The 24,653-nt window shown below is 41.5% G+C and overlaps 2 protein-coding genes across 5 annotated transcripts in view; both read right to left on the reverse strand.

Moving 5' to 3' along the window:
- The window catches only part of camkk1a (calcium/calmodulin-dependent protein kinase kinase 1, alpha a), a 71,093-nt gene extending 62,441 nt beyond the window's left edge, over positions 1–8,652 (reverse strand). For all 3 annotated transcript variants that reach the window (XM_046041051.1, XM_046041049.1, XM_046041052.1), the window contains exon 1: positions 8,318–8,652. The gene's annotated coding sequence lies outside the window, so the exon portion shown is untranslated. The remainder of the gene's footprint in view (positions 1–8,317) is intronic.
- Positions 8,653–17,586: 8,934 nt separating this feature from the next.
- The window catches only part of atp2a3 (ATPase sarcoplasmic/endoplasmic reticulum Ca2+ transporting 3), a 38,744-nt gene continuing 31,677 nt past the window's right edge, over positions 17,587–24,653 (reverse strand). For both annotated transcript variants that reach the window (XM_046040187.1, XM_046040189.1), the window contains 10 exons: positions 23,313–23,429; positions 22,999–23,217; positions 22,142–22,477; positions 20,909–21,129; positions 20,599–20,801; positions 20,132–20,217; positions 19,624–19,757; positions 18,786–18,903; positions 18,400–18,517; positions 17,587–18,080 (listed from right to left, as the gene is read on the reverse strand). In XM_046040187.1, coding sequence (XP_045896143.1) covers positions 18,037–18,080; positions 18,400–18,517; positions 18,786–18,903; positions 19,624–19,757; positions 20,132–20,217; positions 20,599–20,801; positions 20,909–21,129; positions 22,142–22,477; positions 22,999–23,217; positions 23,313–23,429 — 1,596 coding nt within the window. In that variant the 3' untranslated portion in view covers positions 17,587–18,036. The remainder of the gene's footprint in view (positions 18,081–18,399; positions 18,518–18,785; positions 18,904–19,623; positions 19,758–20,131; positions 20,218–20,598; positions 20,802–20,908; positions 21,130–22,141; positions 22,478–22,998; positions 23,218–23,312; positions 23,430–24,653) is intronic.

Consider the following 24,653-nt stretch of genomic DNA (forward strand, 5'->3'; position numbering starts at 1 on the left):
TGTGTTCTCTGGCAAATGCCAAACGTCCTGCACGGTGTTGGGCTGTAAGCACAACCCCCACCTGTGGACGTCAGGCCCTCATACCACCCTCATGGAGTCTGTTTCTGACCGTTTGAGCAGACACATGCACATTTGTGGCCTGCTGGAGGTCATTTTGCAGGGCTCTGGCAGTGCTCCTCCTGCTCCTCCTTGCACAAAGGCGGAGGTAGCGGTCCTGCTGCTGGGTTGTTGCCCTCCTAGAGCCTCCTCCACGTCTCCTGATGTACTGGCCTGTCTCCTGGCAGCGCCTCCATGCTCTGGACACTACGCTGACAGACACAGCAAACCTTCTTGCCACAGCTCGCATTGATGTGCCATCCTGGATGAGCTGCACTACCTGAGCCACTTGTGTGGGTTGTAGACTCCGTCTCATGCTACCACTAGAGTGAAAGCACCGCCAGCATTCAAAAGTGACCAAAACATCAGCCAGGAAGCATAGGAACTGAGAAGTGGTCTGTGGTCACCACCTGCAGAACCACTCCTTTATTGGGGGTGTCTTGCTAATTTAATTGATTGTCAATCAGTGTTGCTTCCTAAGTGGACAGTTCGATTTCACAGGAGTGTGATTGACTTGGAGTTACATTGTGCTGTTCCCTTTATTTTTTTGAGCAGTGTATATTATATTTTTTTCCAATATCATGCAGCCCTGGTCCTGTTATTACTGAACTATCATTTTGTCCTCTAAAGGGCTGCCATAGAGGAACATAAAGCAACTACAAGTAAGCACTCAATTTTTCCATTTTACAAGCTGGCTTTTTACTTTCACTGACAACAATTACTGACAAATGTTAGCAGCTTTTTCTGAGCCCTCATCTGATGTGCCAGTTCCATTTTTCTTCCAACAGCACACACATACAAGAATTTCAGCCCTCTGAGCTGTGAGCCTCTTTCTCCCTTCATCAATAATGTTAGCGGCAGCATTGAAGAGTCTCTTATTCTCCACCCTGGTGCAAGCTACAAAGAGAAATTTAGATGCAGGAGCCAGGAGAGAAAAGCCGACATTGGTCGATTCTCCAGGAGAGGAATGGTTTGCTCACTAAAATAGGCTGCTTTCTCAAAAGGAGTGTGTTGGTGTCAGCTGGCCCAGGGTCAGATTCTGCTTCTCTCTCATCCAGGATTTCATCAAAAAGACTACCAGCTCTGCTCTTTCAAGCAATTCCATCATCCACACAGAGGGATACTTCTACGGGTGCTATTGCAAGGAGACCTGAGCAGAAATAGTAAAGCATGTCATACAGAGAAGCTGCAGGTAGTAGTAGTGGGGAGTACTGTCCCAGCGTTTTGTTACATGTCACCAAGCACACACTGTCTCTGACAGGTTTATATTAGAAAAGACCCACCTTTCAACTGTAATATAACAACAATATACTGCTGTTCACAGTGAGTAACATGATGTTGAGTGGCAAACACATTTTCCATGTTTTTGTGCACATGTCCATGCATGATGGAAACGTGTACACACATAAAACATGTCTACGCCATTTCCCACAAATAAACTGATATTTATAACAAGACTAAAGCTTATGATACACAGAGCAACTTTTAGAGCAATCGTTAGGTTAGCTTGTGTGACAGACTGACAGCGTAGTCTCTTGAGCAATGTTGCTAGAATGACCAGAAATCATGTACAAACACATTGCAATATTACAGAATTAAAATACATATGACAACTGCAAAACATATGAGCAAGTACCTTAAGAATTAATATACTGTGTTATTTTATAAAGAAGTCATTGCTGATATCATCTTTACAAAGTTGACACCTTCAGCTACATGGAACTAATCCATTTCTTTTTATATATATATATAGAAGCTAGATTGTGCCGCACACCCCCTGTTGTGTGCAACACACACCTGGTCAAAAACCATCCACACAGCTAAACAAGTCCACCCATGTATCACTCCAATCAGATGTAAACAAAGAAAATACCATCTGTTAATGCATATCTTATTACTACTCTATGTATCAGATAGTTGCCATATGTGGGCTGGTTGGCCTCCATGACTGTGTGGGCATTCACTTGAAATCACAGAGACAAGTATTTACTATTTTTAAATATTTATAATCTAAGCAAAAATCAATATCTTTGTACACTGTCATCCCTTCCAGAAGGAAATAAAATGATGCTGTAAACCAGAGGCTAACCTGGAAAGGAGACAGTAAGTTGGCTGTCCACAGTTCCCCCAGCGGAGTTCACTGCGACAAGCAGTCACAGAGGAAAAGCTGGTGTCAGGGTTATGGAAGAGTTTTGGACTGCACACAGATAAGCCCCTCTAGAGGCATGACACAAACTCAACCAGCCATCAATTATTTCAGTTAGCTCAGCGGCCATATGGAAATACAGCAGAGTTCTGGGGACAAACAGCAGAACAACATCTTGAGCTAACAGGGTAAGACATTTAGATATAAAATTTAAAGAGCCTTAAGGTTTACTTGTCTATGTTAAAGCTGACAGGGCTAGAATACCACAAAACTGCTGTAGGGTCTCTTTTGCTGACAAATTCACAGCCTGACAATGCCGTTAACATTGTCTTTTAAGAAGACTACCCAGCCAAAAGTAGCAACCCTTTCAGGTAAAGGGCTAACAACTCAATCAAGCGACAGGAACACATTACTAAATTCTTTATTTTCACTCCTTTCCTTCTTACAGCTTAGCCATGCTCTTCCAGTAAAAATTCTAACTGGTGTGGGTTCCCAGGAAGAGTCTCATTCATGCTGGTGTCTCTCACACACCAGCTAATGGGAACGGGGGAGAAGTGCAAGTGGGGTGGAGTGCAGGAGAGCACTTGGATGAGGTAAACGAAAAGATCTGAGAACCCCCAGAGCGCTTACTGGTTGTGCTTTGAATAATGAAGGCTAATATGCAGATGTGGTTGTGCGCCTGGCACAGTATGATCTAATGAGGACCTGTAAATGTATTCATGTATCCACTCTCTACAAACAAAAAGAAAAGATTTGTAGCTGACTTGTCTCACTTCAAGTTTATTTTAGTGTAGCTGACATTTGAATCATATTTGGAATAGGATGCAACAATGCAAGTGTGAAAGGTAACATTTAATTATAGCAGGATGCACATTTTCCAGTGACTTTGCCTTTGATACGTTCTATTCACAACAATGTTGTTAATATATCCTAACACCGCTACAACAAAAAGTGTTGACAGTGACTAAAACAAGTTTATAATATAATAACTTGCTAATGTCAGCATGCTAGAGTTCCACTTTCCAAAGGGAAGCTTTAGTCTTGCTTGCTAGCTTATTTCCAAGTGGAAGCCAATCTTTACTGGGTCCTCCCAAATGTTAAATGTTGAAAGGGACCCTAAAACAAAACAAACATATCTATGTGTGCTCAGAGTTTAAATTTCCTTACACCAACAGTGAGGAGAATTCAAGACTTTAAAGTCACTTTGATATGTGACAGGAGGAACCAGGGATGGTCCATAGATCTGACAGACACAGGATTTCCACGCATCCATTCGCTCTTTCCAAACCAATGCTCTCCACTTTGAATAATCAAGTTTTATCATCTCCATTTCAGCTACCTTTGGGACTACTCATGGTGATGGGCTCATATTTTACACTACATACACAACTATCCCTTTCTTGATATTCTAAAATAACAAGATTGCCCATGTATACAGGAAACAAAATGAAACACAACAATATCTTGATAGCAAAAGTGTAATACTTATACTACGTATATCTTATGCAAAATAAAATAAATTATACAAATAAATATAGCAAAATGGAGTTGTGGGGGTGAGGGAGTGAATCTTTTTGTGTTACTGACAAGGACAAACATTATTGCACAGACGAAGTCCATAGCAGCTATGACAGTCAGTATGAGGTTAACAGCACTGCTTGTATATCTTACATACTCCCTCCTGATCGGATGGATTGCTTCCTAGAATTATCCTCTGTGGATTAGTCATTAGGGAAGTGATGTGAGCTCATCTGACAGTAAGATGTCACATGCAAATCTTTCACTGACTAAATGGAAATAAAAGTATTTGAAATTCATGTAGAGTTTTCTTCATGTGTTATGTTAAACCCCACCGAATGTCTTGTGTCTTTGTAGATTATTTCTTAGTTGTACAGTGTGTACTGAATACAAAAGAACTGAACAAGAATTAGTACTGCATTTGTTGCTTATGTGAATACCTGTGTTCATGTAGACAAAATGTTTGGGGTGCTGCCTCAGAGCTGGAAGGCAACAAACAGTTGGCAAGAGACAGACTGGCACAATCAGGACATGGCTCTATTTAAAGGGGTACTCCAGCAAGTAAGTATTACATGTGTATGAAGTTAGGCGATTTAACAAAGACAGATTAACGAGACTAACACTGTGTTCACACATACAAAGTAGTAGGCATCTTCTGGTCTCTCAAAAATATGTGGCTCTGTTGCATTAATTTACATACTCTCCTCTGTCTGGACATTTGTTTTCTGATGTTGCTGTCAGAAAGAAAAAAGCCATTGCTTGTTTTAATTTCCTGTTGCACAGTTTGTTTCAGAATAGCTTCATTCGCGGCCTTTTTTAATATGGTCTGTGTTGTTGAAACTGCCCAATTACAACAATAACGCCGGAGCTGGCAAGACTGATGAGCATGGCGGCCCTGCCCGCCAGGCGTTCGTCAGCCCAACTACCTCGGCCCAGATCCAAAGAAGACATTATAAAACTGTTTTTACAGGCTGAGTAGTACTCAACATAATAAGTAAACTTAGACATGATGTGTAAAATGTAACCATGTGAGTGTCACTTTAACAGGGTTGCAGGGCAGATTTTTTCTGTTAAATTATGAGGACCCGATATAGACCATGAACTTAAGACTAAAGCCATATTTGATAAATACGCTATAAAACACAATGCGCTTTAGTTGATCAAGCATCAACAAAGTAGTCTCTAACACACGTGGAAGATAAACACCCTCCACAAATAATGACATGCCCATCATTTCCAAGGCTTACACAATACTCGCTTTCCATGAGATGCTTTCCATTAGTCATCTCAACTGAGACGGAAAGCTTGCCTTCGCCTTCTGCTAACTTGGTGTGTTGATCAACCCTAAAACACAGCGCAAGCCCACACTAGAGTGATTCCGTGACAGGAGTTCCTCAAACACCTTCAGAGACTGCAGGAATTGTCCACAGAGGAGGTGGCAGATGCAGTGCTAACAGTAGTTGCTTTGTAAGAGAAACACAACAGCAGGTACAGCTGCTACTCTTTTCTCACAGCTGTAATATGAAAGCCTGTCAGACATCAAATCAAGAGCTCTTCGTTGTGGATTCAACAGTGTGGAGCGTCTTAACACTCCAGACTGGAAAACATAGTTCAGTCACACATGAGGAGTTGTCTTCCATCTCCGAGGGAAACAATCCTGTCAAAGTATTTATACTGCAAATGAAAATTCTTTGTATAATCTTAGTCAGTCTTCTAGAAACAGAATCAGCTTTATTTGCCAGGTTTGTGTACACGTACGAGGAATTTGACTCTGGATTGTACATTGCTCACGATGTGCTTACTTATACAATGATACAATAATAAAATCATACACACACTCTAAACAAAAACAACAACAGATTGAGACAATAGTGCAATGAGCACAGTGCAAAGGATGCAGGAATTAATAAGTATTACGTGCAGGTGTTATGTACTTGAGGTAGGTGGGTTTGGTATCCGGTATTTACAATAAACAAAATGACAATATGAACAGGATGAACAGCACTGAAATAGAGAATGATGAAAAAAATAATAAGTGGTAACCAGTAAACAGGTGGCTGGTAGTTTACCATTTGTGAAAACTCTAACTCATACCTTTAATGGATGTACGTCAAAGCATCAAACCCTGCCAGTACCCAATCCATCTAGGCCAGGGTCAGTCATGCACGGATTTCAATTTTCATCCATTTTGAGAGCCTATAAATGTGTACACTCCCACACAAAGATGCATCCAGAGGTGCAGCCCGCACCGATCACTTGGAGAATGCATCAAGTAATTACACATCAAAGTAAAGTATCAAAGAAAAGCACTTCCTCCTAATTGTATGTAGCTCTGCAATCATTTAGTGATCACACTCAATTGGTATGATGACCAAAAAAAAAAGAAAGACAATTTTTGCAAAAAGAGAAGCAGCAGGGTACAGCAGCGTTCACCAGCCAGAACGGACCAACTGAAGAACAGACACTCCCTGTTTACTCTCTGATTCTTAGCATTCGGCTGTGCTTGACATAATATGGGTGATGATGTCCAGGCCTCCATGTTAAACTGTTCATGATATTTATTAAAGACACTAATATAGTAATAACAAAATAGACACAAACCTGCACACACAGACAAAGACGATTTCTTTCTCGCCCATCCTACTCAAGTAATTTCCCAGAGGGGCTGAAGGAGATGGGAGGTGTTGACATGTCCTCTGTTCAGTAGCTGGGTCGTAGCTCTGGTATGATTGCCAAAGCTGTTATGGCCGTCAGCACATTTAGCAAGAAAAAGCGGGCAACAGAAACAGAGGTGATGCTCACGTTGCTAATTTACACTACGCAAAATGACTCCAGACATTACACCAATGTAAAGCTTGTTCTTTGGAACATTTTGCTGCAGGGTTCAATCACAGAGGTACAACAGGACAAAAGGCTAGTTAGCCACATGATCCTGGGTTTGGACAACCATTTCATCTTGCTCTTAGTCCTGATGCAAGCCTGTCCTACGATGTATCAAAGTCCAATTTCTGGGATTTAAAGCTCATAACGTTGCATATGGAACATAAACTGAACCCACAAGAGGGAAGTTGAACTGCTCAGCAAAAATACACACAAACACATCAGTACAGTCGCAACACAGCCTCTGGCCATTTCAGCAGAGCTCATTCTGAATACTGGTGTGTGAATATTCAAATCATCATACTGTCAACCAAGTTAACCAAACAACACTGCACTGAAACTGGGGTTCTCTTTGCTGAGCAGACACTATGCAGTCTACCAATTCATTAGTCTGGGGTTAAGAAAAAAAGTTGAGACACTACAGTCATTTGGTGCATGTACTCGTTGCTTTTCAAGGTACAGCACCAGAGAGTCAGTTCATTTTGAAGTGATCCTTCAAGTAAATTCAAAGGAACAATACAGCCTTATGCCTCATGAAAGAGGGATTAAACTGAGGGTAAATTGAGCACCACTTGAGGTAGACATGAAGCCATAGTTTGTTTTAATTAGACACCAAAGACACTTTAGAACAGGGAAAACCATGTTTCCTTCGTTTTGTTTATGGTTTAAAACTGAGAAAGCCTCACTGACTTTGTGCTGAATGAGGTCATTTCACAAAATAGGCCTTATCGGTCACCACTGTACAGTTACAACTACAGTCGTATGTCTACGCTGACAGGTCAACCTTACCCCAGGGCTCCCTAATCATGTTCAATATGGCTGCAACAAACCATAACTCTTAGTACTGAATAAATCTAGTTTTCTTTGTTTAATCAGTTTGTTGACAAAATATTGGAGAAATGCTCATTGCTTTTGAAGAAAGCTCAAGGGGACATCTGTAAATTGTTTATTTTGTGCAAGTATCCAAACCTCCAAAGATATTAAGTTTTTGAGAAGCTGGAACCAGCATGTTTGGCTTTTTAGCTTGATAAGTTAAATGATTAATCAATAAATTTGACTAATTAATGAATAATTTCAGCAAAAGACCCCACTCCCATGTCCATGGTTCAGAGAGGGAAACCCAGACACCTTTGTATGTCACTGGACTGAAGAGCACACTAAAAAGAAATCCTCACTTTTGGGGACCACCTGGGTCGCCTTGAGGTCCCTGGTGGGATCCCGGACCCCAGTTTGTGAAGCACTACAATTAAATACTTAACAAATGTCCTATGTCGGGCATGAGGCAACAATATTTTACTACAGGTGCATGACCCAGATCAATGGCACATTCTTAGCGTTCATGCGTGCTGCATTTCAGTGCAGTTTCCAATTTCATGGTGCCAAGTGTACGCCCGCGCGCGCGCGCGCGCGTGTGTGTGTGTGTGTGTGTGTGTGTGTGTGTGTGTGTTTAGAGTGATTAAAATCCAGGGCAACTGCAGAGGATCCAATGTCATTAAGAGCAATTCACTGAACAACAATAAAACACGGCGAGGAAACACGTGCAGTGTTATCCATCTGCATTGCACAAGAGCATATTCAGCTTCACTTCCCCATATTCACACAGCACCGACTGGCCCCGCCAACCACGGCAAAACATTAATGCACTTCACACGAGATGATCTTAAAAGTTTCACTTACCCAAATGAGTGTTCGGGCGTGTTTGAGCGTTTAAGCGTTCCAGTCAAAGGGATCTTGGGGGATGTCCCGTTTGGACGCACGGTGCCTGTTTGATTCACTCTATTCACAGCCGACTATTAACACAGACTAACAGAGAGTCATCCACACAGGCTTCTGTGCTGGATGTGTTGCAGGATCAGCTGCTGAACTGGGATGTGTCCCATGTTTCATACCCTCTCTTCCGGAAAAGACGGACAGACCAGCCTACGCTACCCTCTCTTGTCTACAGTGGAGCCACAGAGTGAAGACACCCAGCGGCTGAATGTGTACACAGCCCGCAGCTGGCGGTTGTTGCACCACTGCAGTGTGCATACAGCAGCAGAAGGGCTGGCCAGAAACACTTTGAGACTGCTTTGTAGCATGTCGACAGCACACGAATGACACCCAACTTTTATTATTCGACATAAAATGAAACCATGGGTCCTAAAATCCGCCCTGTTCCCACCGCATGACAACTATCGTGCCATTATTCACTGCACAATTATATAGACACTGGGGCCCATCACAAGTTCTGATTTCCATTATAATATATAGCATTATATGTGCAGGGAATTAGATTATACGTTTTATAAAAAAAAACAGGTGTTACATGTGGAATTTTCTATACTGCTCCTCCATTAAAGATGGGCTTTTATGGGCAGTGAATTTATGGAGCAAAAGTACAGCTAGCGCCTCTACTGGACATATCCCTATTTCATTTCCCAATTGACAAAATTCAAATGAACATCTCAGTAATTAGGGAAGATAAGCAGAGCGGTCATTTCTGACTGCAGAGGGTAATATAATTACTGACTGACTGCACTGTTAGACTAGTGAACATGTTGCAGGCAATGCAGTAATCAACCATGGTCATCAAAATCAATTAAATTCCCAGCAGATACTTTAACACATTTTCCCACAAAGGATGTTTGCCGAGCAGTGGCCTCCATTCAAAGTTACATACATTTACACTTCTGCTGCCTGGTGAATTATACTGTAGTCTCCTACTGTGTTAGACACTGAGCACCTCCGGTGGAGCAATAGATGAGGGAGACTGGATTTAGAGGGAAATAAAAATGCAGTTACATTGCTGGCTAAGACATTCTTCTGTGTGAGAGTATAAGCTTAGATCTATAAGATTTATAAGATAGGCCTATGTTTTAAGACAGGTACAAAACCACCCTGCTTGGATTAATAACGTGTGTCTGATGTGGTTTTTCCACAGAAAACTAGTTTTCTAGCAATCAATTCTACTCATTCTCCCTCTGAAGGCTTAAAGTTTCCACATCACACTTGTGTACATAAGTTGCATATTGGATGTCGACTGACATCCAGTGATGTCACAAGATATTTCCTACATGTGTTAAACTCATTTACGAGACAAACAGCTGAATGCTGAAACATCCGTCTAGTTTCAAACTCGGCACAAGCATCATTCTGCACAGTGACTCGTCCATTAACCTGAGTTGAAGAGGGACTTTAAAGCTGTATTGGACATTGAAGAACACCCTCAGTCAAGATACCCTATTGAATTTGAAATATGTCAGCATTGTGCAAACTTGAAATGTAAAAATCGGCTGCAGGGTCCTATTGCACAGAGCCTCTCTGACCTGTTTTGGCATTTGGAAGTGAACGTTCAGACAAACACAGTCCCCCCAATGTAATATCCCTTTACTGTGCGTTCTCATTTTTACACTTAACTCTATCTTGTCTGAGTTGTATGACAGCAGTGATGTGTCCCTGAGAGGAGACACACAACATACTGCAGAGGGTGATAACAGAGGACAGATTACACTGTTCTGTACAGCACTTTAGGATGGATGGCGTGTCAGTAGTAGCAGGCCTGTGTCAACATCATTCAGTCTCTCTGAATAAAATACAAATCATAACGCAACAGAAAGCACTATACTCATTTAGTACAAAGACCACCATCCCCCTTCAGAATACTGTAAGTACTCAGTGTGTGTTCACTGAGTTGACTGTTCATTAGCACTAAGACTTTAACTACAGGAGGAGGAAGTATTCAGATCGTGTACTTAAGTAACTGTAAAACTACGTTGTTACATGTAAAAGTTGTTTAAATAAAAGCATGTATATGTATAATCACGAAAAAGTACTTAAAGTAGTACTTAATGCATAAAAATGACCCGTGTGGCTTTTACAGTGATACATATATATCATTACATTATTATTATATATATAATCATATATGACTCATCCATTAACATGTAAGCAGCATTTTACTGTTTTATTTGGATGAGGTGAAGCTAATGTTTTGCAAATGTATATCTTTTGCTATTGTATATATTAATTCATTGATTGTTTCAATGAATTAATAATAATAATTCAACAAACAAACAAAAATTAAAGTCAAATAAATGCAATAATTAGGAAAAAAAAGCAGCTAACTGGAACCATCAACCGTTTCACATTTTTGCTTAAAAATGATTTAAACGATTATGAAAATAGTTGCCAATAAATATCGTAATTGATTAATTGACTAGGACTTTCACCTCTAATTTGATATACTGTAAGTAAAATCTTTTTAATTTGTAAAGTAACTATTAACTACGGTTGCAGTCAAATTAATGTAATGGAGTTAAAAGTTGCATATTTAAAAAATGTAGTGGAGTGGAAGTATAAAGTGGCATGAAAAAAAAAACAACCTTATTTTGAACTTTAGTACAGTACCTGAGTAAATGCACTTACATTTTACCATTAGTCTGCAGTCACTATAAACACTACACAGTATCTGTGACTGTTTATCATATAACTGCAGCAAGTGGTCGATCAAACTGACAGAGGTTCTAGTGGGTGCTGCAGCCTTTGGGAGTACTATCCTTTCCCCGTCGCAGCCATGGGGGAAGTTCATTGCGAGTTCATTTAGTTTCTTGGCAACAGCTTCAGCCTCAGAGCACAACACTGGCTGACAACATGGAAGAAGGGGCAGAATGTCCTCTCTCTCAGCACAGTCACCCCCAAATTTAAATTATTTTTCTGTCTCAAGGCAGTTTTCTAGATGTTTGTCCTCACAGAGCCCGCTGCAGCGAGCAGCTTACTCCTTGTTCTCATATGAGTCATAGTGCAAAACAGCCACTGCACAGCCTTGTATGTGCATAGTGAGGCCGGCCACATCACACTAGTCTGATGGAGGCATGGTGCGTGACCAGATCATTATCAAAGATCTGTGACTCCTGCTTGTGTTACAACTTTCCCAGTAGAGATGTTTTTAATGATATCTTGTGCGGGAGTCGAAAATGAAACCAGCAATGTTTTTCTATATTGTCTTTTTTACAAAGGTAAACAATTCATAATCAATGGGAGCAGTAGTCCATTTCAGAGAAGCAAAGAAATCATCTATGTCTGAGAGAAATAGAAAAACAGTTGGTCATAGAAATCTGTGCTGTTTTAGAGTTTTATCATTCAACTCAGATTAGCCTTTGTTTGTCATTTTAAAAGTAAGTCCCCAGAGTCTTGTTATTTCACCTGCAAGTCCAGGTTTTTCCCCCTGTGTTTCATCAACATGTCAGATTTTTTTGTTTGTCATTTATCTCATTATAAATGTATTTTAAAAAGCCCATTGTCAAAAAATCCTTATCACAGGCACTTTTCCTGCTTTGTGCTTTTGAGACGTCTGCTGTCCTGATATGTTGCTATGATTTTAGCAGAGCACCAAATTCAATCAGAGAATGTTTTACACTGTTATTACAGCCAATGTTCATACAACATAAACTTAGCAGCACAAAGAGACAGAGACCTTTCCATTAGTTCATCAGTGAGTCAAGTATTCTCAGCTGATGTTGGCCTGTGTGTTTGTGTGTGTTTCACTGGGACAGAGCCCCCGCTTTACGTTCCCTATCCTGCATCCCTCTGAGGCTCAGGGTGGAAATAACACACTTAATACTAATGAGATCCTCTTCTATTTTCCCTGCAGCCCTTGGGATACCACCATCACTCCAGGAAGTTCCTCTGGAGAGGGGAACTTCCCCTGGAGAGGGTGTGTGTCATTCTCACATGTGAGATCTGAGGAAGCATGACAAAGTAGTTATGGCTGTGTGTTAATTGGTAGTCAGACAGGCAGGTGTAGGTGCATGTGATTGTGTTTAGGCAGCCAATTAAAACATCTAAAAGCAGAGTGCAAGTCCAGAGTTTCTCCTTTTCATGGAGAAGTCGAAGAATAAAAACAACAGTTCCCTCTTTAACTGTCCTATTGAAGTGTGTTTGGTTTAATTAATTTCCTCCACTTGAGAAGATCTGTTTGTGTTGGCACTGTGCACTCAAAACAAATGCAGCAAAAACTTGGGTTGGTCTTCATTACACAACAAAAACCCAACTTCCTCTGGTTGAGAAGGATGGATTTATGCATACAGATGAGGTGGTGTAACATCTCCCCCTGCTGGTTCAAATGGTTCAATGCATACAGTTTTTCTCTTGATTTAATGCACTTCTGCCAGCTTTGTTCTAGTACTTCATGCGAAGTAGCAATCACAACCTAAAAGAGGCATTCACTTTGTCTCCCCACACAAATGTAAAGGCCATGTACCTGGTTGGCTACCTGGATTAGCATGTAGTAGGGAGGTGTCTAATCTTGAGATCCAGTGCAGTGGTCACAACGTTCAGCTTAACAACAAAGCAACGTTTACATCAGAGATAATGTTTTTAAGGAGTCAGACAGGCCATTTAAAGGAAAGTTCAGTTTGGTTTGGTAGCCTGACTACTTCACAAACTAATGCATTAGAGATAATAGTTAAGGCTGCATCTAAAATGACTGGCCACTCCCTACAGTCTCTCTCTTCAATTTGTAAAGTTGGCCTCCCCAAAAGGCTCTGAGCATTGTCTCACACAGCAGCCCCTCTCTTTGAGGAAATATCCTCTGGGATATTTAACATGTTCTAATGGTTTTATTATTATGATGTGTTGAATATTGTCCTGTCCGGTGGCTCTCTGAGCTCAGCTCATCAAGGGAAATTCCTATTGTTTGTTGTAATGGCAATAAAGTTAACCCAAACCAAACCCAACGTGTCTAAGCAGGAAGAATATTGACAGATGTGAATGAAGGGCAAGATATGGAGCAGTAAACAGACTGCCTTAAATATATGCATTTTAATGTTATTTCTCTATCACCACTTAATGTTTCCCTGTCTGAAGTCATGATTTGGTACATTTGATTGTGCTGTTTGCAATCTTAAATGAACACCTTTGTGTCACAGTATTTTCCTTTTTAACACCAGTATGTGATTTTGTTGACTGTATGAATAGCTTTGTACATGTAAAGTATTATGTTTAAATGCAGTAGTCTCTTTGATCATTGTTTCCTTTTTGGATGATGTGATTCATGTCTTACATGTTGCTTTTTTTTTTTTTTTTCCTTTTGTCAGATGGAGGGCATGTTTTGTCCCCTACATAAGAGTGTCAGACTGCGTCATCCAGCTCTTCTCTGATTGGTCCAGTCTGAGCAGATTGACTCTCAATCATGCAGATCACGACCACCTGAGTGATGCTTGTGTCTATACATTGCTTGTCCTGCTTTCTGAGGTTAGTTGACAATGCCTGACAAAGATCTCTGTTAGATCCAAACGTTGCTCTATGAAATTACATTAGTATGTTTTGTTTTTAATCCAGCAGCTGTAGAAGTGTTTTGGATGTGGATGCTCTACTCTGTCATGGAGAGTTTTAAAACAGAACACTTTTTGAGTGTGCAGATACTGTTTTTGCTATCCTGTTTTGGTGTATGTGACACCTATTCTCAAAACTAGACCTTCTGTTTCTAACATTGCATCAACATGTAGAACGAACTGATCTTTCTACTGTTGTGTTCACCTGGGAAAAGGGTCAGTTTAGAAAAAAACTTCCTCAGATGGAATTTTGTTTGGGGTTCCTTAACGCTTTGAAAAATTACATTATTCCAATTCTTCAGGATAACCCACAGAACCGCCTGTCAAAATCATTCATTGGAACTATTTCTTCTGTAGAAAGTAGTTCCAAGGAAAACTGCTCATAAAGAGAGAAAAACGTTTTTGTTTTGTTTTCAAATGGTACATGAAAAAAAACACAGCCTCTGAATAAATAACAAGATAAATTATCTTTATTTCCACGTCTTGGTCATTTATAAAATTATGTGTCCACAATTAATATTAACAAGGCAATACAGAGAATCCTTTTATTTCTCAGAGGTGGAACTCGGGCTCTAGAGACTGTTTACTTGTCTATACAGACAAAGAAAAGGGGAACTGTTGGTCAGATATTACTAATATGTACCTGATCACTCATTTGCTTTTTTTTTGTATAGTTTTTTTTTTTTTTTTTTTTACAGATGGTAGAGGACTTTAAGTACCATGCTGGAAGAGTTGTCAGAACCAAAAGGATTGTCACGGATCTCTAGAGCCTGCATCCACACCAAGCCCTTCAATGTACAGTCATTAAACTTCATAAGCCAGGATTCCTCGCTGCTTATCGCTCAGTGTAAACCAGACACAGGTCATTCACAAATTCTTGAACATTCTCACACCGGATAACTATCACTGACATGACATCAGCGTCATCATCATTAATTAGCATAAGCATGATTCTTGTCTATCTTAAACATGATAACGTCATTCTTTTTCCCCTACAGTAAAAGACACAAAACCCCACCAACTGTAAAAACAGGAACAATGAAGAAACAACCTTTCTATTCTACAAAACAATAAATGAGATCCTAGATACCATGTGCTTAAAGAAAAATAAAAAATGGCTTCTCGCAAGTCTGCCTGTTGTTGGTAAATAGGTTTCATTGATGTAAGTTATCAAAAAATTAAATATTATATACTGTATAGGTTATTATTACAGTAACAAGGTTCCATGCGATCATATTCTCATCGTCTGTACAGAGCTGAGGATTCAGTAGTAAATAACAAGGCTATACAGACCTATAGTGCCTGGTGGCCAGAGTGCCAGCATGTTACAGAGCAAAGGAGACCTGGGACAGGGACATGTGGTCTGCTGGTCCGGACAGAGGTGCCACATTCTCATGACAGTAAAAAAAAATCCTTACAGACTGAAGAAATGGCCGAACAAAAAGGCTGTTTTATGTCAGTTACAAACAAAATCAAGCCATTATTTACTTGGGCCAAAATCCTACTTCTGGTATAAAATGATAAGGAATATTCCACCCTTAAATCTTCTCACGTTGTCAGTGGTCATCAGGCCTTTCAGGAGTTTTTTGTGTCTGGTAATGTGTTTTATTACTTTTTAGTGTACTCAGTTTGCTTCATCAACGTTCACTTAAATGAGTGATTCCCTACTGTACATTGCCAAAAATGTCCCCAGACAGCATGTGGAGCTGGAAATATCTGGAGCCGATGATGTCATGCCATCTAAGTCTGGCTAGTTATCCCCTGGAGTAAGTAAGACTCATCACTAAGCAACTAAATAGATGAATACAACTACACACAGTCCTTTAAGCAACAGCAGATTGGTCACTGATGTTGAAGTGTTTAAGGATGGATTTTCCTTTAGATTCTAAACCATGATCTGACACACTGCTGAACACACTGAAATCAGTCCCGCCTTTTGAAATCAGGTCTGGAAGCAAGAAGAGGAAGGAAAAAGAAGAAAGATCTGCACGCTGTATCAATCAACGAGATCTTCAGGCAACAGTTGTCTTGAAGATCGCGTAACGTTGCTTTTTTAAATTCATATGAATTAATAAGAAGCAACTGATGGAGTACACAGATCATATTCCTGTTATTGATCCAGCACCTTTGGAAAGGTTTTTTTTTTTTTTTTTAAATGAGCACACTCTCCTCTATCCTACTGTATGTGGAAGAAACAGGAGACCAAACACACCGCTGACCCGGTCCTCAGAGCACCAGGGCCCGTTGGTTAATTCAGTCAAATACATTACTATCTAGTCATTATAAAAACAATACCCAAGTGAAACGCTAAAGCATTGAGAGAGCAGGAGGAGCTGAGGGAGCAGTGCACAAAGCACAACAAAAAGGCTTTCCTATTAAACATGCCTTAGACCAGGTGGACATTCAGAGTCTTTAAGACCTTAAGTGATCAGAATGAATACCAATATTAGGGCACGTATGAGTGAGAGTAGTGGGTAAAAAGAGTTATTAAAGGCTAGCAGAAACACATTCATTTGGACCACATGCTCAATGTGGATGTGCAGTGGGCTGTATAAGGCATGGATGTTAAATGTGCTTAATTTAGAAACAATTCATAAGCAAGTGAGACAATCAAGCAGTTTAGTTGCCAATCCATAACTTACTTTAACTACATCATCTGTGGGATTCAATGACTAAAAAGCCTATCGAGTCAAATTAGACAAATTAATTCAAGTAAGGCTACATGCACACGCACCTTGGTGCAGGGTTAGAAAAAACTGAAGAAATTAAACGGTAAATCAACAATGACAGTCTGAGACAATTATTCTGCACAAAATGTCATGGAGCTTTATCCTGCTGTTCAGATCGACCTTTAATTTAGATATTTGACGGCTAAAACTCACAGCAGATGGACATTAAAGTGAGGCTCAACAGGACCAGCTCAGTGGACCGGCTGACAACTACTCTACTGATATGCTGGTTTGGTTACTGTTTCGACATTTTTATATCCTTTATTTTATTCTTTCTTTGAGCTGACCTCAACTCCTCCAATTAAAAGCCGAAGGAAGCGGCCAAGCAGCGTAAAGCTATTCACACCTTTACGTGGAGCGACATTTCCACACCCTAATTCAAGAGCCCGATAACGTCACGATCCCGGGACCACAGCTACCTCCTCAACAGAGAGCGAGAAAGAGAGACAGAGAGAGAGAGCAAGACGGGCAGAAGGAGAGTAATTCTGCATAAAAAATGATCAATAGGAGTTAGACTTTGTATGGCGTGAGGGGAAAGACGAGGAGTGATGAAGGAGCAGCGCTATGACAAACTGGCCAGAGATACAATTGTGTGGTGCTGACAAGGGCGTGCTCCTGCAGAGCTGGCTGGAATTCAGTGCCAGTAGTGTAGGAGGCAGAAGCCTGGGCAATACCTCGAGATAATGTTTTCGTGGACACACACAGGTACGATGGCTCTTGACACTGGTCATGCCGCTTCGAGAGCCGCCTGTTTCCACCTTCCACATTCTTGCTGATGCTCATCCTTTGCCAGTGTGCACACCGGTCTCTCCTCCACGGCAGGCTTCTCAGTCTCTCTTTCGGTCTCTCTGCTAATTTCAACCCCGCTCCCCACCCACCCACCCACCCACCCAATATTATCAACCTCCGTTCCCCTGTCCTCGCTCTCCTTCTCTCCCCAAAATCCAGTTATTGCACCACTATGTTTGTACTGTACAGTCAAAAAACCAATGAGCAGAAATCTTTAAAAAGCAGAGCCCTGGGCAGTTTTATCTTCTTATTTTTTTCTCTTCTGCAGTTGTTTCTCGCTCTTGCAACTATAAGGACAGGCCTGCATCTGCCTCTTCACGCACACACACACACACACACACACACACACGCGCGCGCGCAATGCTCATTTACACACAAACTCGTACAAAGCCATGCTCGCATGCTCTCTTTCTTGCACACTCTCATGCAAGCCCTGCTCATTTCTAGTGGTGGTTTGTTGGACATGCAGGAGTGGGGAATGAGGACAGGGGAGAGAAAAGGTTCCTAGCTCATAAAGGGAAGAGGGTAGGTGTTTGTCTAAGTGTGTGAGTGTGTTGAGGGAGAGGTCTTAGTTCAGCTGCCATCTCCTCCGATATTTCTTCTCCTCATCACCTGCCGGCATACAAAAAAAAACACATAATTTAGAAGACAAAATAACAAGTGTCATCGGTCTAAAGCTGCAAGTTTCTATTGGAGAGAGAAGAAGAAGGCATGAAGAGGTTGGAAATAGAGTACCTTGTGACAGAAGGTGAGATAAAAAGAATTTAGGCTGAATTAGAAATGCATGAGAAAGAAAAAAAGAGCAGAGGAAACTTGTCAGTAAAATCTGATTTTTAACACCACAAGACCATTCATTTATTTTAATAAACTTTACCAACTTTTTCAGACTATTTCATCCATTGAATAAGTGGATGAGCAAGTGTCAACATACCTTCTAGATGATTCCTGGACACATATTTCAGTGCCTCATCCAGGAGGATGACCGGGATGGAAATCTTCAGGACCATGATCCACTGGCACCAGCGCAGAGGGGTCACCTGGAAGATCAGCTGAAGGACAGAGGAAACCAAAAAGTCAGGAAGTCTTCTAATAATAGATCAATGAAACTTTGTAATTTAGTAACTTTTTCCCCCCACTGTGTGATGGTTTGTACCATTTGGTTGTGCTTTGTCTATTTGCATGCGCCACCGGACTTTTCTCTCGAGGCATGTTTTGCCGTTAGAAACAACACTCGTGTCAACATAATCAAGAAGAATCTACCTTTAAAAGAGATTGTAATGCATTTGGACCATCATGTGTATGAGTATAATTACTCACCGGCAGAGGCTCAACGTGGAGGATTAAGAAGTGGAGGGAGAGGGAGAGGATGATGGCTCCCAGCAGCCAAACATTGACCCAGGGAGGCATCCTGACCAGGGACTGGTTCTCAGACAAACTGGCGGGGGACGTTTCAATAGATCAAGACATGTTAACAATGTAGCTGCTTGACATTAGGGACTTAGATGGAAGTTATTATCATGTTACAAAGATCAAAAGAGAGTCTGTGGCAAGCTCACAGACAATTAACAATTACATACAACTACATTACAATTAAAGAAATAAGCAATAACATTTTATTGGAATGTCTTTGCAACCACGTAAACATGTGTCCCCTCAGTCAGTTTTACTGACCGTCTTGGGATAACATTTTTATTTAGTCGGGCAACTCTTTATTTTAACCTTCCCTTTCTCAGATTCTTTCCTAAATGAGACATTAGCATTTGTTTCTATAGGGAGCTACTGACAGACTTGCTCCATGAGCAAATCTGGCAAAAACGCGGGGAGTTTTCCCTTCATACCACTGTTCCTTTTATTTTCTGCCTCCCCAAATAAGCATTATTCCATTTCATAAGATGTGTGGCTATTAAGCTTGACTCCTTTGCCACATTCACCAAATGCAGAATCTAAAATATATGGCCATTATAACCAGCAACATTAAGTCCTTCAGCAGTGAAAAGAGTTGATGTTTTTGATGGATTTGTTTTTCTGGCATGGGAACTATGCTGTTCTCCCTCACATGACTGTGTAATTCTTTCACAATTGTTTTTATTAAATATCTGAGCTTCTTGACATTTAGGGAGTGTTTGCCCCAACATCACAACAGAGGAGGACTGACCTGTTCAGTGCGTTGAACATTTCGATAGTCACCAGCACAGACAGGGCCATGGTTGTGGGGTAGCGGGATTCAAACACCTCACAGTCTATGTTCTCGAACATGGGGTTGTCCTCAGTACACTGCATGAAGTGTCTCTGTAGAGAGAGACAGGCAGGAGTTAGTGTGTGTGTGTGTGTGTGCGTATGTGTGTCAGCAGGATGTCACCAGGACCTCTGTGACCTGGTTTTTAGCGGAGCTCAGATGTGATAAGGGAACAGCTGCAGAACCTTGGCCTCATTCCCACCCAGAGTGCAATCAAACCACATGGGTCTTACTTGCCTTTCTATTTCTGTACACTGCTGGGATCACCAAACATTACTGTGTCCCAACAGCGGGGAAAGTAAAGGAGACTGGGAGGGGGTGCATTTCAAGATATTATGGAAAACTCCCAATATTCTGATGACAGGACGGTGCTGCAGCAAATAAAGAAGACAGACTGAGCAGAACAGAACAATGTTTTGCAACTCACCAGCTGATAGAAAGACACTTGTGGGCCTTCTTCATCAAAAAGGTACCACCATGTGGCAGCACCCACTGTTCCAAGACCCACATATCCTAAAGGAAAAGCAGTCAGACACATACTGTATGTCAAAAAATTCATACATGCTAACATTAATGTTCAAAATTCGAGACATCTTAACTTATTGCTTGCAAACAGCAGGAATTTCATGCTGATGTAACTTTTTTTGGTATGCTAACATTACTTGTATTAGGAGGGGGGGGCTAGTGGGCTTTTAACCTTGGGTGCCTGGTTTTGAGTATGTTTCTTTATTTTTTAAATATTCAAATAATTAAAAATTCCACACATAAGCTACCATGACAGTGTAGCAACTTTTGTTCAACCCCCTTACTGTACATGCATCTCAGTTGTAAACTAGAAACCAGTCTATACATGATCGCACTTTGATTCACAGTTTAGGTCAGAGCTAATACTACCTCCAATGGCCAGATATCTGAAGAAGAGCCAGCCAGAGATGAGTGGCTCCTTAGGGTTGCGGGGAGGTTTGTCCATGATGTCCAGGTCCGGGGGGTTAAAGCCCAAGGCAGTGGCAGGCAGGCCATCGGTCACCAGATTAACCCACAGCAGCTGGACTGGAATTAAAGCCTCAGGGAGACCCAGGATGGCTGTCAGGAAGATGCTGGAGATTGGACAGTGAGAAGACACAAACGTCAGTTGAGGACATCAGACTGAAGGCGAAGATAGTCCCACATGGTGGCTGCGACAGAGTATGTTTCCGTTCCTCACCAGACTACTTCTCCCACATTAGAGGAGATGAGGTATCTGATGAACTGCTTCATGTTGTTGTAGATGGCTCTGCCCTCCTCCACGGCAGCCACTATGGTGGAGAAGTTATCATCAGACAGCACCATCTCAGATGCTGACTTGGCCACTGCTGTGCCGGAGCCCATGGCGATGCCAATCTCTGCTTTCTTCAGGGCCGGGGCATCATTCACACCATCTCCTGTCTGCAACAAGGAAAGATTACTTCTGTCATTAATGCATCAAATAACCTGACTCACGAGATGGTATATGAATTCCTAATAATGTGAACAAACATTAACTTATGTAACACATAAAAGACCCATCATTTCAATAAGAAGGCTGCAATATTAATTGTAAACAGAGGCAGACTTTGAGGACACTGCAACAGTATTAAGAGCGAGTTTCAAGTAACAGAGGAATATTTTCAGGGGCAGAAAGCTGAATAAAAGAAAGAAAGAAAACGGAGAGAAAAAAAAAAGTTCAAATAACTTCTTTGGCATGCACAAACCAATGTGGTGTATTAAACATGAAAGAATAACAAAATAGACTTTTTTTGGTCACTGCTCTTGTCTCAACTTATTAAGTCTCAAAATACTGAGCCCATGTTACACTTTTAGGGAAGATTATTCTTTGAACACAGATGGGTCTAACAAACTTACAATGATTGAAAAGGAGCCTCTATCTCATCATGCAAAGTGTAATTATCGTTTCAGATCCAGACAGGATTAATCTAAAGCTGAGCAAGTGAGATATATTAATCTGTCATGGCAGGGCCTAAAGCGGCTTTAGGCTGCGGCGAATGGTGGAGTTAGTCTGACAGGCAAATGGTGATATTGTTGTCTCCCTCCCCCCCCCCCTCCCATCTTCCCTTCGGATCAACCCTTCTTCTGAGACCTGATTCAGATAGGAAGCAGCAGAGCGGGCCAGAGATGACAGCTTTTGATAGCAGTGTCTGAGAGAGCAACCTCAGATCTGAAACATGTCACGCCTCACTGGCCTCTTCTCATGCATTCTCCCCAAGTCATTCACATAACACACATTTGATGGAATGAGGGGAAAAAGATTTTTTTTGCTTTGCAACAGACATAAAGAAATACATGACAGAGGAAAAGTGCTATGTGCAGATTTGTAGGAAGCAGAGAAAAATCTAACAGTTGAAGGGGGTGGGGTGGGTGTACAGAATAAGTTGGAAGTTGCATCATCTGTTCTCCTCACCATGGCAGTAATCTCATCGAATGACTGCAAATATCCAACAATCTTGGACTTGTGAGCTGGCTCGACGCGGGCGAAGCATCGCGCCCGTTTTACGGCTTCTCTCTGGGCCTCCGGCGGGAGATCATCGAACTCACGGCCCGTGTAGGCCTTTCCTGTCACGTCCTCATCCTCGCCAAAGATGCCAATTCGTCTGCAGATGGCCACAGCTGTGCCCTTGTTGTCTCCTGTGATCATGATAACACGTATACCTGCCTCGTTGCACAGTTTCACTGAACCGATCACCTCCTTCCTGGGTGGGTCGAGCATGCCCACACAGCCAACAAACGTGAGACCCAACTGAATGGAAACAGAGAACAAAAGAGAGAGAGGATTAGGTTGCACAGGAACTATATCTGATAAATCTCACTTCAGTTTCACATAAATGCAATTCACCTCACACCCAACACATTACTTTCTACACAACAAAGTTATTGCTCCAAGATAAAGGCTCTGTGATTCAAGTGAATAAAGATTTATGATTTAACAACTGCTATGTGTCCAACAGAAGACAGACAGCAGCAAAGATGGCATTAAAGGAATAGTTCAACATTATGAGAAATACGCTTATTTGATTTCTTGCTGAGAGTTAGATGAGCTGATTGGAAATACTCTTGTATCTGTCAGTAAAAAATGAAGTTAAGTAGACAATGGGCAAGACTGGGAAACAGCGAAGAAACAGGCAGCTAAGCCCCTTATTTTTTGGCTTTTAATGAACACCATTGCCTATAATTCCTAGACGAAAGATTTAAATAGAGCCTATTTGAACAACAAGGATTCCCAGGCTAAACATCAGATGTTACCACGCTCCTCTGCTGTACCTCATACTGTGCAAACTTGTGGGAATTCTCCAAGTCCATGTCCTCTTTGCGTGGCGGGGTGTCATGAGTGGCCAGCGCCAGGCAGCGCAGGGTGTCCCTGCCTGTCCCCCAGTCCCTGATCTTAGACATCAGCTGGTCACGCACGGCTGGTGTCAGTGCCACCTTGCCTGTCCCCACCCGCAGGTAGTGGCACCGCTCAATCACACTCTCTGGAGCGCCCTGTGATTGAGACAAAACAAGAATGTCAATCAAAAACGACAACAAATGGAAGTGATGAAAAGTACATCTATGTGTGTATTAGTAGTTATTCATGCCTTGATGAACATCTTGCTCTGGGAACCGGGCTTTACAGGGGTGCAGTAGACAGACATGGACTTCCGGTCACGAGAGAACTCCAGAGTGAACTCCTTCTTCATCAACTGCCTGATCACCTGTTGGATGAAAAAGAGGGAGAAAAGAGTAGTAATATTAATAAGAAGAAATTGACCTAAGTAGCTGTGTTTGTGAACAGCTGACAGTGACAGAGCTACTGACAGGTGAACAGCAACTGGAAGTATACATCCCTATTTTTAAGGGAAACATCTCTCTTCCTTCCATACCATGTATATTTATTGTCAAGTCTTGTTCTACCAGTAGGTGTCCCTCTAGTTCAGAGTGTGTTCTGATCCAGTCCACATGAAAGGCTGAAAGGTTAACATTGATCATGCTCTCTGTCTCGCCAGACAGCTGTGATGTACACACACCCTGACACGGATGTCCTGACACACTGACACATCTGTCAATGTGACAGACTTCCCCTCTTTATTAAACAGGCAATGGGAGTTTGTCTCAGCATGGTATGCTGGGAAATTATTCTCCAGCTCCTCCTTCTGTTTTCTTGCCATGTTCTCCAGCGAGAGATTTGGAAAACTTAAAAATTAGCTGAGATGCATGTTCTTGTTAAGCATTTATCCATTAAGCAAGTGCTGAGGTTTGAATCAAAACCAGAAAACATTCAGTCAGACCTCTGCTTCTCTACCCTTCTGACTTCTGTCACTACAAGGTTCATCTCATCTGAGACTCAGATGAGATGACAAGCTTTGTTCTTCCTGGAAGCGAGACCAACAGGGATTTTAATGACCTTTATCTACAGCGTAGCGAAAAGGCTTGGAACCAGAGGTGACTGACTTCAACGCACTGGATAACAGGCCCCTCAGCACTGAAACCCCAACATCAGCTTAGTGATCCACTGGCCATTCAGACACCAAAACATACAGGTCTCATGCACAGGTCAGGCTCAACACTTTCAACACTGACCTGACATCTTCTTAAAGGAAGTAATTCATTTAGAATAAGCAGCAGTTAGCTTTGTACAAAACTGACCTAAACACCCTGAAGTCAAACACATGTGTCTATCAACAACCTTGTGCTTTGTTAAATTGTGCTAGAGTAAGAAACTGAACCCTGAGCTATAAACTCTCCTGTCACTGTGGATAAAACAACACTTAAATACAAAATATAATCTGGTACAAATATGGGGCATACTAGGTCATTATGTCGTCTCAACAACCTGGCAATGTACAGTATGGTATACTGAGCAAAGTAAGAAGTGCAAACCCTACCAGCAGATATGCCACTTGTTAAAGCAAACAATATGCTCACTGTAGATGAATAAA

This window comes from Micropterus dolomieu, linkage group LG23, assembly GCF_021292245.1.
Source record: "Micropterus dolomieu isolate WLL.071019.BEF.003 ecotype Adirondacks linkage group LG23, ASM2129224v1, whole genome shotgun sequence".
Lineage (NCBI taxonomy): Eukaryota > Metazoa > Chordata > Actinopteri > Centrarchiformes > Centrarchidae > Micropterus > Micropterus dolomieu.